This window comes from Cornus florida, unplaced genomic scaffold, assembly GCF_030987335.1.
Source record: "Cornus florida cultivar Cherokee Brave unplaced genomic scaffold, ASM3098733v1 CherokeeBrave_3.0.0_Hap2_Chr03, whole genome shotgun sequence".
NCBI lineage: Eukaryota > Viridiplantae > Streptophyta > Magnoliopsida > Cornales > Cornaceae > Cornus > Cornus florida.
The window spans coordinates 1,416,231-1,432,815 of record NW_026775573.1 but is presented as its reverse complement, the minus strand read 5'-3'; the positions used below and the strand labels follow the sequence as shown (position 1 = coordinate 1,432,815).

The window sequence follows — 16,585 nt, the reverse complement described above, 5'->3', positions numbered from 1 at the left end:
TTTATCTTCATCGTATATGTGAATGAATTTTGTATGCATGGAGCTAATCGCTTGAGTAGTTATGTGTCTGCACACACACAAAAGCACAGAGATAAGAATGCATTGCATATGGATGGATTTGTTATACTGCAGCTCTAAATTCCTCTGCCTGCAGCTGTAAATTGTGATTCAGATTATAAGCATGGCCTTGTTGGAAATGCTATAATCAATGACATTATCGTACATGGATCATGAAGTCACATCTCCATTCTTTTTGGAAGCCCAACGGCTGGAAGCACTTTTGAGGTTCCAGAGAGCAGAGGCCCTTAATTTAGCCATACCCCTTTTAAAGTACTCACTGCTTTTTATTAAATATGGTATTAATATTAGCTAAAATTTGTACAAGCCAACAATATGTACTACTTTATTGAAAGAAAATACACGTGGAAGGTATAGAAGCTCTGTAGCTTAGACTTTTATCACACGGAGCAAATTTTAGACATTGCTTTTGGGAAAAAGAATACATGTGGAAGGTATAGAAGCTCTGTAGCTTAGACTTTTATCACATGGAGCACATTTTAGACATGGCTTTTGACGGAAGAACTTTCACCAGTTTGATTGGAACATAGCATAACCCTGCATACTTGGCAGAGCCCTTAATGGCTGGAAACACTTCGAAGTGGGATCGGCCACGGAATGAAGCCAGTTCTAGCTGCATAAGGAGCAGCAGGTAGTCCCAGGAAAAGTTTGGTAGCTGGAATAGCAGAAGTCCATTGCTTCCATGCATCTTTGAGATTGTCAAGATTGCTGGTGGAGTACTAGCAAGGAGGGTGGTCTATAATTGGACCCAAACTTATTAAAAAACACATCTTAAGGGTGCCTCCAATACAAACATGAGGTAATGGGCATTGAGGGGCCGCAGTAAGGTAAACCTTCTTGCCATGTTTTCTATATCTAGCAAGGTACCCCGTACCTGGCAAGCTCATCCCGAGTGTACCCCTCCAATATCAACATCCACAAGGTTTTGTTAACAATTTAGATTCCTCCTCATTTTGCAGATTTACTTCTTGTGGAGTTGTGGTTCTGCTCTGCCCTGCTGATCTGCAAATTGGATTTGGCTGATGTATTCTGTTGGCTGATGTTTCTTGTTGCCTTTTGTTTTGGTTCTAGCTTAGTTTCTATAATTGGTTTAGATTTGCTTGGTGTTTTCTTTGGTTGTTTGCTTGGCTGGTAGTTTAATATATCAATTGGGTTAGTTATTGTTGTTACTTGGGTAGTTGTTTTGGAGGTCTTGCCTCTTGGATCCTTGGTTTTTGTACACTTTCCATCTATATGAATTAATTTATAAAATCATAGTTCCCTGTCAGCATCACTTCATTAATGAGAGGAGAGCTGGCAGACTTGTTTCCTTAAATACCATTGCCTGCTAGGATTCAATTATCTATTGAATTGAAATTCAGTGTCCTATTCTTTTTCTTGCTCAACATGCTAAGTGAGTGGCTGAACAGTCCCTTAGCCCCACATTATTCTTCCAGCATTGCTTTGAGATTTCTGTTGTCTCTCTTAGCTGTTGTCCATTTGGGTTGTGACCTATCAAAATCTTATTGGTAAAGTCATAACTCAGGAAGTGGTTATATAAGGGAGCTATTGAATGTGAATATTTGCCTGCAAAACTTGTAATAACTCCGCAAACAGAAAAGTTCTTAAATTGGTTTCTTTGAAAGACGGAAATTATTTTAGGTGTTAAACACAGTTTTATCAGAATGAGAATGTCATAGTTGATGTTCCAAATGAATTTCTGAATATGATTGGAATATGCTTTTAGCATAACTAGTAATTTTATACACATTATTGAATATCCCTAGGCAATTAGCATGACAAGCATGGTTTCGTCTGAACTCCGCCCTTGTCGTTATCTTGCCTCGTATAGTGATTTATATGCAACAGGAATTGTGATTCAGTAGGCTCAAAAAAGTGTTAAGAAGGGAAAATTTGCTTGTTGCTTTAACAGAGCTTAACTTGTATAAATGCATATAACAGTGCAATTTGTTACTGTAGGAGACATTTTTTTATTGCTCTTGATCTTTATAATTGATCACTGATTTTATGACCAGGTGACAACTTCCATAATTGGGACATGGGGTGAAAAGGGCAGTAACAGGGTTTGGAAAGGCTAACTTCAATACAAACTTTATAGTCCAAATTATATTGCACAGAGTAGCCAATGATTAACAATAAAATTTCACTTCAAATGAAGAAACTAGAGGCTAGTTTATATATATTTATATGTATGTATAGATATATGCATGTGTAAATGTGTGTGTGGGATATTCTGAAGTTCTGCCTGCATCATATACATATGTAACAATACACGGGTTAAAGAACCAAAACAATGATGGAGTAGTAAAATATAGTTTAGAGCCGTTGGTCAACTGGCTAGACAACTCTGTCTGATAGAGACTCCCTTTGAACAGAAGCAGCATCAGCAGGGGACAAGCTTGGTCACACCATCAACAAGCTCCCATAGTGAATTTCTAAGTCACCCCAGTAGAAGCCGACTGCAATCCCCTGTCACAACTAAAATTGAATAATTTTTTCTGCAGCACTTTTTTTCTGGCTTCCTCATAGCTCAACTGAAAAAGTTATAGACCATCCTGCTGATCAAAATTGTAAATGCTTTATTGGATTAAGCCTACTTGTATATTTCATCTCATCAGTTTGTAATGAACTTGGCACTTCTTGGATCTGTCACAAACTGAATACCATTTGTGCTCTGTATCCATTGGAATTGTAGCCAATATGCTTAGCAAATACCAATTGGGTAATTTATGTTTCCTTAAGAACATGTCTCAGTAAAAAAATAAAAAATAAAAAATAAAAAGGGGGACAAAATGACAGCTAGGGATGACATGTAATCTGATCTGAAACAATTTCGACAGTTAAATTACTAACATCAAAGAGTAGAAGTATCCCCCATGTCGGCTCCAATCACATCAAATAATTGAATCAATCTTCACTAAAAACAGTTAGTATCAAATTAGTCTACCTCAACTTTCACTCACATCAAATAATCCTATTAATTCATCCCAATATCAATTTGTCACGGAGGGTCCAAAAGCGACTTGTCTAGTTGTCACGTTGGTATACAGATGATTAGATATGTGAAATATGCTCTCCAACTACCTTCTTTTATTGATCACAATCACAATAAATACGACGTCATTTTCACTTGCTATTAACTCCAGAAAAATTAAGTTACCAACGCACTCCTCGAGATTGCTTCTACTACACACACTCTAGCTATCTCTCTCTCTCTAACCTCCCAACTCAAAATCTAACACAGCCATTGATATATATATATCTATATATATATATAATAACTATTGTCAATTGTTCTAAATATTGCAGTTAGGGTTTCTATGAATCTCAGTGGTTGACCATTTCAGAATTTTCACAAGGCGGCCTTGATTGCGTGTGTGTGAGACAGTGAGAGAAGAGAGAGAGAGAGAGATGGAAATGGAGAAACCACGACCTGACGTTCCGGCGATGACCTTCGACGAGGTGTCCATGGAGCATAGTAAGAGCTTCGTCAAAGCCTTGCAGGTTTCAGATCTCTTCGTTGCGCTCTCTTCCTGTCTTTCACTCACTCCATACATATAAATTATTTTCTAAGTGCTGCTGAGAAACCTGAGGAAAAAGGAACTGAAATGAAACTTTTGAATCTTACATCACATGTTGGCTTATTAGCTAAAAATTGGAAAGAATGGCCTCAACGTAGCAAAGGCATTGTTGAATAGGGGCTTTTGTTTTCTCTGGTTTCCGAAAAATGCAAGTTCTGTGATTTTAAAAGCCGAATTTCATTTCTTATGCTACATCTTCTCAGCTACCAAATTGAAATTTACTGTTGATTGATAATGCTTCAGTGCATTGCATGTTTATAGTTCTGAATATAAAATACATTGAACTGAGTAAATTACTTCACTATGATTTTTGTGTATGTGTGTGTGTGATTGCTATTCTTTGCATTCTTATTTTCTTTTTCTCAATGCTATTTGTGATGATCTTTATGGAAATTTGATTTAGTTTTTCCCAGAAATTATGGACTATACTTTTATCCCTTAAGTTCGAGGTGGACCTTCTCAAGTCAGTATGTAATAATGTTGAAATTCAGAACTGTTTTATGTTTTTGGACTGGTACAAGGATGCATATTGCTTAAGGACCTAGTTTTTTGGGCTGTTAGCTATCAATTCCTAAGTTCCTTTACAAGCTATAGATAATTGGATATTTTGGTTCTAAGATATTAATGTTTTATGGATGATAATATTTGATAAATTTACCAATTTTAACTTAACAAAAATGAGTTCGTCACTCTTTTTTGCATAAACGAGGAGAAAAGGTTATGATAGCAAAACCACATGATAGGTACTATAACAAGCTGCTAATTTTAGTGCAATCTATTAAGTTGGATATTGTTAATACTATGAAGCATCTTTTTGAAATATATGACAAGAAAAAAAAAAAATCATATGTTTAGTATTTTATTCCAATGCAATGTAACTTTACCCTTTCAATTTGACCAATTAATTTTATAAGTTGTTGGAATCTATTCTTATTCTTGATTGTACAATGCTCGTGCTCACATATGTTTTGCTGCCCTGCATTTTCCTTAATGTTTCTCTTTTATGAGAAGTATGCAGTTTGATGGTGAATTGTTGCACTGATTCCAATCTGAACCATAATTTTTAACTTTCAGGAGCTGAAGAACTTAAGGCCTCAACTTTATTCTGCTGCTGAGTACTGTGAGAAGTCTTATCTCCACAGTGAACAGAAAGAGATGTAAGGCTTCTGCAATTAACTATGAATTACTACATGTAATTATTCCATTATTTGATGGTTGTAGCAAATCACAGCAAACTTCTGAGTTGTTCTCCATTAGTTTTATAAGAGAAATCCGAGTGATTATACACCCTTGTGCTGTGTAGGCTATAGAAGCATTAGGGAATTGATTGATGTTTTCACAATTTAATAACGATGTAGCTTTAACATCATATAAAAAATGAAAAATGAATATTCAATTTTTTTTATGTTTCATATCGTATACATTTGTTCTGGAAATTGAATGTTGGGGTTTTAAATATGTGGCTCTTACCTAGATGATCAAGTTTCCGAACCATTAGGAGTGGTGGGTTTTAACCATATAATTCAAATTGGTATGTAGCAGTAAAAATGATTTTGGAAAAAAAAAATGCCCAAAGGTTAATGAATATACAAGTACCACTACTACGTTGGATTCCTTCCTTTGTTTGCAATCAAGCTGTTCATTAAAATAATTTGTAAAATCCTGTGAGTGTGTATTCATGCTCAAGATCTTACCACTAAATAGAGTTTGTTTTACACTATAATTAGGCATGTAGAACATGTTAATCTAATGTAACTGGTTGACCACATCAACCAAGCATATTTATCACCCAGGCTCCACTAGGCATCTTGATACTTGTGCTTTCAATTACCAATTCTCATATTAAGTGCAACGGCATCATGCTGGACTTTTGTACCTTCAACATTCTTTTATGCAATTGGAGTTGGTGAGACTTATATGTTAATTGATTCATTTGCATCTGTCCATTGTGTGTGGATCTTAAGCATTCTTTCTCCGTTCTTAACAAAATTTAACATGGAACTATGTATTAGGGTGTTGAATAATTTAAAAGATTATGCTGTGCGAGCCTTTGCCAATGCTATTGACCACCTTGGCACTGTCGCTTACAAGTTAACTGACCTCCTTGAGCAACAAACCTTAGATGTCGCAACAATGGAGTTAAATGTTTCATGCTTAAATCAGGTAAGTTTTTTACAATTATCTAATTGAAATATTATGTGGATAGAATGAATTTTAACATGGGTAGAATCTGAACTTAAACCTTTGTTATGTAAGCAAATTATAACATGCCAAATATACATGGATAAAGAAGGTCTCAGGCAGCACCAGTTGTTAGCAATCATCCCGAGGCATCACAAGCACTACATTTTGCCAAGTAATACCAAATTTTACTACTGCACTCTTTTAGAAGTGCTAATTGCATTATGAGACACACAACTTTCTCCCTCTTTCATTTATTTTTTATTTCTGATTTGACACCCCAAGCTAGATTCTGTCAACAAGAAGGTGCATTTTAGCCCCCACACACAGACAGATGCAAGAACTCGTCTTTATTCTTCAGGTATCTGTTTTTCTCCTTGATAGGCGTTTATAAGCTGTTAATGATGTAAGAATATTTTTGAAAACTCAGTTTACTTGATATGCTTATTTCTTATTCAACCCGTTGAATTTAGGTACCCCTGTTTCTAAAACTCTGTCTTGGCACATAGCTTCTGAAACAAAGTCCGCAGTGAAAAGGACTCCGTGTGCTTCAATAAGGCTAGTCCATGAACTTCAGCATATAATTCTGAGGAAAGAATAACTAGCTTTTGCTTGTGTATCTAATCGGTTGCTGAATATTTGTTTATCTTTGCAGCAGTGAAGACTCAAAAACTTTTGGAGAAACATCTGGGGTCTTCCATTTGTTGGGTATGCATAGATCTTACTTCCAGCTGTGCTGTTAGTTACGGTGAATGTTCATTGCAGAAAAATAAAAACTATAATGGTCCCCGCTTTCAATTTTTATGCTTGTAGATGCTGAAGAGAGTAAACGGCCAAAATCCTCAGCAGTTCATGTTCAGATGCCCAGTGGAGGGCCTGCATCGAGTGCCGTTAAGCAAACACGTGGTGTCACATGGAGGGTAATGTCGAAAGCATCAAGAACTCAGACTTGCCCAACATTCTTCTAAATGCATGCCTGATTATTTATTTATTTTTTAATAATGAATAACTAAACATGAACAAACATGCAATTGAAACTGAAGTTTATAACCCTATCCAGTCAATGTTTTGGCATGAACCTAGGAATCTACCCATTTATGAGACAAATCGATATTACACAATTTGAACAACGAATATATATATATATATACGTGTGTGTGTGTGTGTGCGAGTGTGTGTGTGTATGTATATGTGTCCTGCAATTCTACTGAAGTAGAACCTTTAAACCTAATTGTCCTAGGAGCCATTTCCATCAAGTGCATGGACTGATTGGATGTACATTAGATGTTGAAGCTTCCTCCATTTATTCATTATTCTTTCATCCGAACCTCATCCACAATAAACAGCTTTGATTTGAATGGTAAAATAACTTTCAACAGCTAAATATAGTTCCTCGATTAACACATAATAATGGGCCTGCATTTAGTTCCCTGAGCTCCGATGCAATGTGAGGCTTACTGGGCTAATAAGTTGAATCAACGCAATGAGTTGAAGATTTAAAACTGTGAAAGATACAATAGAAGCTTAATGGATGATATGCACTGTGATCTCCTATAACTCCAACTTTGCTGATTATGGATTTTCACTTGAAGCTCCATTTATATTAAAAGTTCAAATCCAGTTGGATGCATTACTCAGATTGCGCGTAACCAAACTTTGAAGAATGTATCCGTCCACAAAATGATGCTGTTTAGGTTATCCCGTCCTTCACAGTTATAGGGATCGACAGTCATCAGTAGGAGAATTTGTCTCCAGAAGCTATTTAATGTTTCATGGAGTGAATTCTTTTGTGGGCGCATGAGTAGATACCTTATAGTTCTTTGGTTTGGATTAGTGGGGGCGGTAAAGAATTGTAGGAATGAATGAGCTATGGCTTTGATTTTGTTCTTTGTAGAATGCTTCCAGCTTTGATCCTGATTTCTGAGACACATGGAGAGGGTTTTGCAGAGAGAATAATGCAGTGAGTTGTCGATGGAGTGGCTGAGGCAACAAGGGCTATGACCTATCTTTTGAGTGGGTTTGGGAGGTGAGGGGAAGGGTTGATTGGTTGCAGCCAAGGATGGTAGAAATGATCTCCTTTGGGACTTGAGTGTGCTCCCCAGTGGGAGTATGAATGGTGGAACGGTGCAAGGCACGGCTTCGATTAGGGTGCTATGTCATTGTTTGTTGGAGCCATGGGAGCCTTTCTGCCAACAATAGGACCTGCACTAATTCTAGAGATTGTTTTTTCTTTGCATTTTCCACCGAACTGTTGGTTTATGCTGCAAAGCAGCAGTATGACAAAATGTGATAAATTGCACTAGAAAGATAGCCACAACACAATGCTTTGGTGTACATGCTATTTGGAAGATGGCTAGCTTTTCAGTTTACTGCAGTGGGTTGTGCAAGTGTTAATCTACCACATTAAAGCTTCAAATATGAGATGGGAGATTCTTGGTTGTTCTGATAAAGTTTGATATTTGGATCTTAGAAACTGTCTCTCTGTGTAGACTCCAGATGCGAAGCATATTGGTCCATGAACAATATTTCCTGGACAGGAACTCCTTGGAAAGCTTTGGAAGTGAATAACAGGCATGCTAAAGCTAAAAAATTTTGTGGAGGGGCATTACTCACATTAGTAGAAGATATCTTGGTTATAAATCTGGTACTGTTACTTGGTCTATAATTATTATAGGTTCCGACGTTAGTTAAAATTTATAGTTAAAACATTTGTGGTATTCTTGACTTTTGATAGATTCGATATATATACATATATATATATATATAGATATATATATATATATATATTTATCTGATAGATCAATTAGGAACTGGTTTACAACACTTGTGTTCCTCATTTTTATGTATTGCAAACTTTTAGCGGATTAGCTTGGTTACATGACCGGACTTGGTTGATGCACTTATTACTGGTACCTGTACATCATTAATGAAAGGACTTTGGTTTAGATTTTATTATTGCTGTGCATCCCACGAGTGTAGGAATAAATATATGTTTTATGCATGTTGTGTTCTAAATTACTGTTTGTCCTCCAATATCTAATCTGTCTTAAAAGACAACGAAACAGCAATCAGAAAGCTGATGATGAAGTGTTCTTTTGCAGGATTTTCAGGAGGGCAACAAACTATCAACAGGATTCAGGTCGTTTGACAACCCAACACGGCGTGAGATTGTTCGTCCACCTGTTCGTAGCAAGAGCATGCTGTCGGCTTTCTTTGTAAAACAAAGACACCAAAACTGAAGACCAGCACTGCCTATTGAATCCTCATCCAAGCAAGTTAAAGAGGCCACCCTCTGAACCTCCACCATCATGTGGGGAAGTTGCTTATGGTTGTTTCCTACACTAGTTGAGGATGACCATTTTTTAAGGTCATTCATTAGCTGATCGAATCAAATCATCCTCAATTTTTCAATCCTTTTATTTGGATGCTTAGTAGGAGGCAGGAATGTACGTACTCTGGTTGGAAAAGAGAAGTGGCAAGGGATTATCTACTCGTTAAGTGAATTGTATGTATTAGTGATGCATAAAATGCCTTAAATGGCCATTGAATTTCATATTTTGAGTTGTCTCGTGCTTTTTTAGTGTTCATATATGCACGCACATTATAGTGTTTGATAGTAATTAGTATTACTGTGAAGATGCATTATATTGAAAAAGCCTCGAAAAGGTAGGTTGTATACTTGTGTCGTCCCAACTATAATGGTTAAGAACATCTTTTAGGAATTATACGAGTGTCAACCAACCGAATGAAGGGCAACTTGTAGTCAGCTTGATTGCAGATCATATATAGGGTTTGGAATACAAATTTGAGCATTCGAACACGGTCTCTTAAACACGAGAACAACCATACTTGAGCAATAAGATACGGAGATTGTGCAACATTGCACTTGTCAACAATGACTATGGTAAATTATTCGTATGTGACTTTAATCAGTAATTATCATATGGCAGATAAACTTTCAATTTATTAAATGAAATATTAACAATGTCATTTTTTTTTTCCTGCTGGTAAAATAAATATCAACTATATATTTCCATATTCAGATTTTTGGAGGCCTTAATATATCTATTTTATTAATTTCATTGATAATATGCATGATATTTTTTATAATTATAATTTAATTTTAAAACAATATCGGTATTTATTTAATTTTCTCAGCGAGTCACTTTTAAGTTTTAAGTAACTCGCGCAGTGAATCTTCCGAGAAAAACAAAAAAAAACAAAAAAAACAACAACAACAAACCTCGCGCATTGAAGCTCTAATCTATTCGTCTTCTTCGAGATCGGAGATCGAGACTCTAGAATTTCATCACAGCTATGACAGTGTCAAATTGAGGTCAATTTCAAAATTTCTATGTTACTTCATATATCACTCTGTTTGATTATTTTCGATTGAAATAGTAACCATAAAACAATGTCATCGTCTCTACATCAAAGGCCAATGCCCAACAGTCTCTCTGAATCTAACCTATTATCTCCTCATTCTTCAACTAATTACCGAAAACCCATCACCATTTTCAACCGAACGGGCCTCTTAGTTCTTCTATCTCTACTGATAATTTTGGGAATTTTCTTTCCGTGGATTAATTTTCCTGTAAAAATCTTTACAAACTCTAGAGTTTCTGAATTGAAATGGCGTGAATACACTTTGGGGGAGGCGGTTTTGAATGTGGCGAAGAATGGGACTGTTATAGTTTGTGCTGTGAGTGAGCCCTACTTGCCCTTTTTGAATAACTGGTTGATCAGCATTGTGAGGCAAAAGCATCATGAGAAGGTTCTTGTTATCGCTGAGGACTATGCCACGCTTTACAAAGTGAACGAGAAATGGCCTAGTCATGCTGTGCTCATCCCTCCTGCACCAGATGCCCAAACTGCTCATAAGTTTGGGTCTCAGGTAAGCTTACTTGTTTGGGTCTTCTTTTGTTATGCAAATTTTAATTTAATCATCAATGTGAGGGATTGCTAGAAGCAATATTGTGACTGCGTGCACGTTTCCTTGAACTTTCGGCCAAAATAAAATTTAAGTTAATTGAATTGGATTGTTGTAAGGAGGTTTTCTTTTGTGTTTGTTACATGAATTAAAACTTGTTTTTTTAATGTGTTGATTGCTATTTGTTGCACCGGGAAATACTGGTTATGGATTTGATATATTCCAGTCTGGAATGGAGACCTAAAAAAGGGATCACCGGGTTTGTAATTATGTATCAAGTCAAGTCCCACGTAATAACCTTCTGTCTGTAGCTACTTTCAGCCAAGTTAAAGGACAGCCGATGGGAACAACCGAAAGCTGGGAATTTGGTTTCGTATTTCGTAATTCAATGGTTGGCGCGGATTTTCTAACTCAAATGCATGATTCAATTCCAACTGGAAGACCCAGTCCTGACAACTAAAATGCTATTCATAGTTGTAGGCTTGTAGCACGAGATTCCTTCTTGTCACTTTTGTTAATTCTCCATTATTTGTTAAGCTCGGTATAAATGAGGAAATTGAAATATAAGTTTTGAACAATTCTTGTAACGTCACTTTGCAGCATCTTTTTTTTTTCCGAAGTTATGTATGATGAAGTTAATCCTTCTACTTTTTCAAACAGTATTCTTTCCAGTGATTGTTTTCCTATGGTTTTCAGAGTTAAATAAATGAGAATTTTTTCCACCGGCATCTCCATTTGGGCTTTGTGGAAAGCAACTCCCAAAGAAATATTTTAACCCCACCTTAATTTTGTGATCATGAGTTGGGGCACAATAATGTACTAGGTCTGTTGTTGGCAAGTTTGCACCTTTTTTTTTCTTCTTCAAAATAAGAAAATTTACTTCCTTTTTTTCTAATTATGGGATGTCAAATTCCAAAGGTTGCATTATTTATCTTGCTTATGGTTCTTCCTTACTGTAGCTTTCTAATTATGGAGAGGATTTTCTCTCCATTCGCTGCTAGATAAGTACATTTTTTTCCTGATATATTTTACATCAACAGAGATAAACCTTAGTTTTGTTTCTTCTTAATGATTTTATAACTATATAACTAACTTTATTAGCTTATGAATATAACTTCATATAGTTTCTGTTTACAGGGATTCTTCAATTTTACATCCCGAAGGCCTCGCCACTTGCTTCACATTTTGGAGCTTGGTTATAATGTTATGTACAATGATGTTGATATGGTCTGGTTAGCAGATCCATTTCCTTATTTGCAAGGGAAGCACGATGTGTACTTCACAGATGACATGGCTGCAGTATGTAGGCACTTCTGGCTTCAAATTTACTGAAGTATAAGTTTCAAATTTGTGCCTTTTATGGTTAAGTAGAAAACACAATGGTAAATATGCTGCACATGAGCTGTCTAAAAGACAAGTTCAAAATTAACTTGCAAAAAGAAGAGAAAAAGTGGGAAAAATATTACTGTAGAAGTTATTCTTTCCTTGCGGGTGCATTCTTGGCTACCACTTTCTCTCTTTTGGGATGACCAGGTGAAACCTTTGAACCACTCCCACGATTTGCCACCTCCAGGGAAAAAGGGGCGGACTTACATTTGTAGCTGCATGATTTACCTGCGCCCAACTAATGGAGCAAAGCTAGTTATGAACAAGTGGATTGAAGAACTTCAAGCTCAGCCATGGTCCAAAGCAAAGAAATCCAATGACCAGCCTGCTTTTAACTGGGCATTAAACAAAACTGCAGGACAGGTGTGCACTATCTTGCCTTTTCATTACATTGCCTTTAATTATCACATGAAAATATTTATGGGAGTGGAACTTCAATTTTATCGTTACAAACAACCTCTGAGAAGGCCTGTGAGGATTCACCTCAATGGTCGCCATGAGGCTAGCTTCAAATATATGACATAAAGGCTTAATGCAGGATTAATCATAAGTATCTGAGACATATGTTATATACATTAGCATGAGGTATATGCCTCATCCGTTAGGTTAAGATAGGTTCTACACACAAGAGTACATGGTGTAATAATATTTTTCTTTCACAATCTCTCTCTCTACCCCTCTTTATTCTTTTGGGACTAGTAGTGGCCGTATAGGGTGAATATTACGTAGTTGCTTGCATTATGAGGTAGTTTTCCACCCATGTAATTGCTGAATTCCTATTTCCAAGCTAATGAAGGGGACTCGTATTTTTCTCGCTAAACTCATTGGAGAAATTAAATCTTTTCCATTTGGTGGTGACAATTTGTCCAGCACTTCACTGTCGGTGGTGAGACTCCATTCCCTTGGTTGAGAAAAACCATGATTGGATTTCTGATTGCCCTCTCCTCCTTCCATTTCTTTTTCTTGATCTTCTCCCATTCTTTTATTCCTTTCGCTGTGAGGTTCACAACAAATGTTTTGTGGAGTCTCTATTTAAGCTTTTGACTTTTCAAACACAAGTTGGAAGTACTTCTGTTCAATTGAGGTTATGCGTAGAAAGGTGTTGGAAGATGTACTTTGTTCAATTGGTATTGTCCATACTAGTAGGGGTGGGCAATTAATCCGTGAATCTGATCCGAGCGGTTCGGATTGCTACACCTATGGATCGGTGGTGGATTCAAAAAAATTGAATCCCTAGCTCACAGATCGGGTCACGGATTGGACTATTAAAAACAGATCCGATCCATGAGTCCGATCCGATCCATGAGATATATATATATATATATATATATATATATATATATATATATATATATGCAAGAAATGTATTAGTTAATGATCATTTAATGGATTCTAAGAATGTATTAGTTAATGATCATTTAAAGATATGAATTAATATTAATAAGTTGAAATTTTATCTATTGGGCTATGGTTAAAAAATAAACAATATTGGACTATCTAGGAAAAACCCCAATCCGCTCCGTCATTCCACGGATTGGTGGCGGATTCAAAATTTTCTAATCCGTTGGGAGCGGATCGGATTAGGATTGATGCCTAATCCAATCCTTGGCCACCCCTAGTCCATAGAGCCTTTCTACTTCAAACTAACAACAGTTATGTTTGTCCTTATGATTGAGTTTCTGATGAAGAAACTTGAGTTCTGGTGCTTTCTTATGTCTGAGCCAAGTACCATGCCTCAATGAGCTTAGCTAGAATGTTAGAAGGTATTTAACGCGCGCGCGCGCACACAGAGAGGGTATAAAAGAGTATTTCACCAACGGTGCAGGAATTGAAGAAATAATTTACTTCACCTCTTTTCTTAGTCCTGTTTCTAAACCTCTCTAATATTTTCTACCACTCACACATTATTGGATGGCCTTCTACATTGGTGTTAGAGAACCTTTTATTTGAAGGAAAGATTCATATATATTCTGTTTCCCTCTTTTCTTTTCTTTTTTTCCTAATGATTCTGGCCCAAGGAATGGGTGAACGTTTCAAGAAAGTAGAGCAGAAGAGTCAGCCAATGGGATGCCATATATGTTGGGATTTGGCTAAACAAAATGTTTTTGAGTGCTTCCATTTTACATATTTTAATAATTAGGTTCATATTTGTTGATCTACACCTGTAGTAATTAGTTATCGGAAATTGCCGCAGGTGGATCTGTATCTGCTCCCGCAGGCAGCATTCCCAACGGGGGGGTTATACTTCAAGAACCAGACATGAGTTCATGATACCAAGAGAATGCATGTTATCATTCATAACAACTACATTACAGGTTTTGACAAAAAGATAAAGCGTTTTCATGATTTTGGCCTCTGGTTAGTTGATCATCATGCCCCGGAGTCCCCACTTGGCAGACTATAGCAAGTTGCAAAGACATTTTTCAGAATGGTAACATATAATCTGCTGATGCAGAGCGAATCATGGGTGCAATTTACTTGCTAATTAGCTCATTTTTGGGCTCACAAGCTTTGGTCAGGCATTGGAGGATGCCAATTACTGACGTCTAATCAAATTCCCCTGAACTGATAATGTTCCACTCTGTTCAAAGCTTGTCGAAATAGTCTGCACATATTGTCCCCTTTGTTTTGATGCGGATTCATTTAGCATGATGAATGAATTCCTTGTAAGTTTATTAATTAATTTATTTCCAAATGACTATTGATATTATTTTTTGAAAAAAAATCAATATTTGAAACTTCTCAAGCAAGTTATTCATTCAATTATGCCAGTCGGATTGATGACTTTCGGGTGTTCCTTCACTTGGTGCTCCAATTTTTTTTTTTGTAAAGTTAAAGCAATTGACTGATGGAGTTGGGATTCGAACCTGGATCTTTGGCCACAAGCATCACATACTCTACTATTGGGCTATCACACCACATCCTGGTTCTCCAAATTGTTACGTGCGGAGTTTTGATTATTTATTTATTTTTTCATCAAGCAGTGCGCACTTTATGTTGCACATCTTATTCTGTAATTTTTGAATGAATTTTATGTCATGTATAGCATTTCAAGGTTTTTCTAATCATTCTAAATGAAAATTTAATTATTCGTGAAATTTTCAAGCCTTTGGACCTATATGATATTGAGCAACTGATATATGTACAGTTACACACAACACATACATATATACACTACTCTTCATGTCAGTGAAGAATCATTGAAGAATACAAATTTTTCATCTGGTTGGAGGGTGTTGAATTATAACATGCGTAGCTGTTCCCTAATATTCCTAAATCCAGCCAGAGTAAGTGTACAATAATACTAAACTTGCTAGTGGTGAAGAGAGAACTGGGAAAACCCTTGCAGCCAGCAATGAGGCCTCATTTTGTAACTTTGTGAGCTTGGATTCCTTGCAAACTCAGCAGCAGGACTGTCCTATAAGGAATCTATATATATATATATATATATATATAGAGAGAGAGAGAGAGAGAGAGAGAGAGAGAGAGGGTCAGAGACTCAGAATGAACCATCAATGGTTTTTTTTAGAAACTTCCATATGACTGACCCCCACTGTGGAAGACAAGGAAGATAAAAAATAAAGAGGTAAAAGAAATTTTATTGCGTTTGCCGGGAGTCGAACCCGGGTCTATTGCTTGGAAGGCAATTATCCTAACCGTTGGACTACAAACGCATTTACTGATTTGGTAGAAAATAAAACCTAAGACAATTGGTTAACACAAATTTAAGAGGAATTCTCCAATCCTGTAAATGGGCGGTGCTATGTTAGGCAACTTGAAATAGTAACAATTGGGCTAGACTTTGGACCTTCAAATGAAGGAAAATTATAATTGCACCGAGGAGGTAAACTGATTCCTTTTATATAGTTGTCGATGTAGATATATCGTGTCACAATATTTATCTCTTCCGTTTTTTTACTTTCCTTTCTCATCTTCACTCCAAAGGGTCACAATATTTATCTCTTCCGTTTTTTTACTTTCCTTTCTCATCTTCACTCCAAAGGGTCACAATATTTATCTCTTCCGTTTTTTTACTTTCCTTTCTCATCTTCACTCCAATTTTTCTGGTCTCCTTCTCTCTAGCTCTTCAGTTTTTATCTGGCCATCCCATCCATCTTCCTCACACTACCTGATATCTTCATGTAATTGTCTAGAGATATTTAATTAATTGTTAATAATGATGTCTACTTATAAAATTTCAATAAAATCAAATTTTATTATAATGAATGAATGTTAATGGAGTCCAAAGTAGTTGTTGAGACTCTTTGTATACCTTTTTATGGTAAAATTATCTTAATAAAATTAAATTATATTGCAAAGAATGGATGTTAATAGAGTTTTGAATGTTAGTAGACTTCAAAGTGATTTTGTAGATACTAATTATTTGATTTTTGACTCTCCATATACTTGTATTATCTTTACCTTTTGG

General features: G+C 36.2%; 1 protein-coding gene, 1 non-coding gene and 1 pseudogene across 2 annotated transcripts; 2 read left to right on the top strand and 1 right to left on the bottom strand.

Annotated features, from left to right (window-relative positions):
• The first annotated feature begins 1,499 nt into the window (after positions 1-1,499).
• Positions 1,500-9,460, top strand: LOC132298949 (protein ABIL1-like; annotated as a pseudogene).
• A 407-nt stretch (positions 9,461-9,867) lies between these two features.
• LOC132298946 (UDP-D-xylose:L-fucose alpha-1,3-D-xylosyltransferase MGP4-like) lies at positions 9,868-15,205 on the top strand. Its single transcript, XM_059795329.1, has 4 exons — positions 9,868-10,734; positions 11,908-12,069; positions 12,304-12,519; positions 14,351-15,205. Exons 1-4 carry the CDS (start codon positions 10,255-10,257, stop codon positions 14,417-14,419), a joined length of 927 nt encoding a protein of 308 aa, XP_059651312.1. The 5' UTR covers positions 9,868-10,254; the 3' UTR covers positions 14,420-15,205.
• A 553-nt stretch (positions 15,206-15,758) lies between these two features.
• Positions 15,759-15,830, bottom strand: TRNAG-UCC (transfer RNA glycine (anticodon UCC)). Its single transcript has one exon. It is a non-coding gene; the product is annotated as a tRNA-Gly (tRNA).
• Between the last annotated feature and the right edge of the window lie 755 nt (positions 15,831-16,585).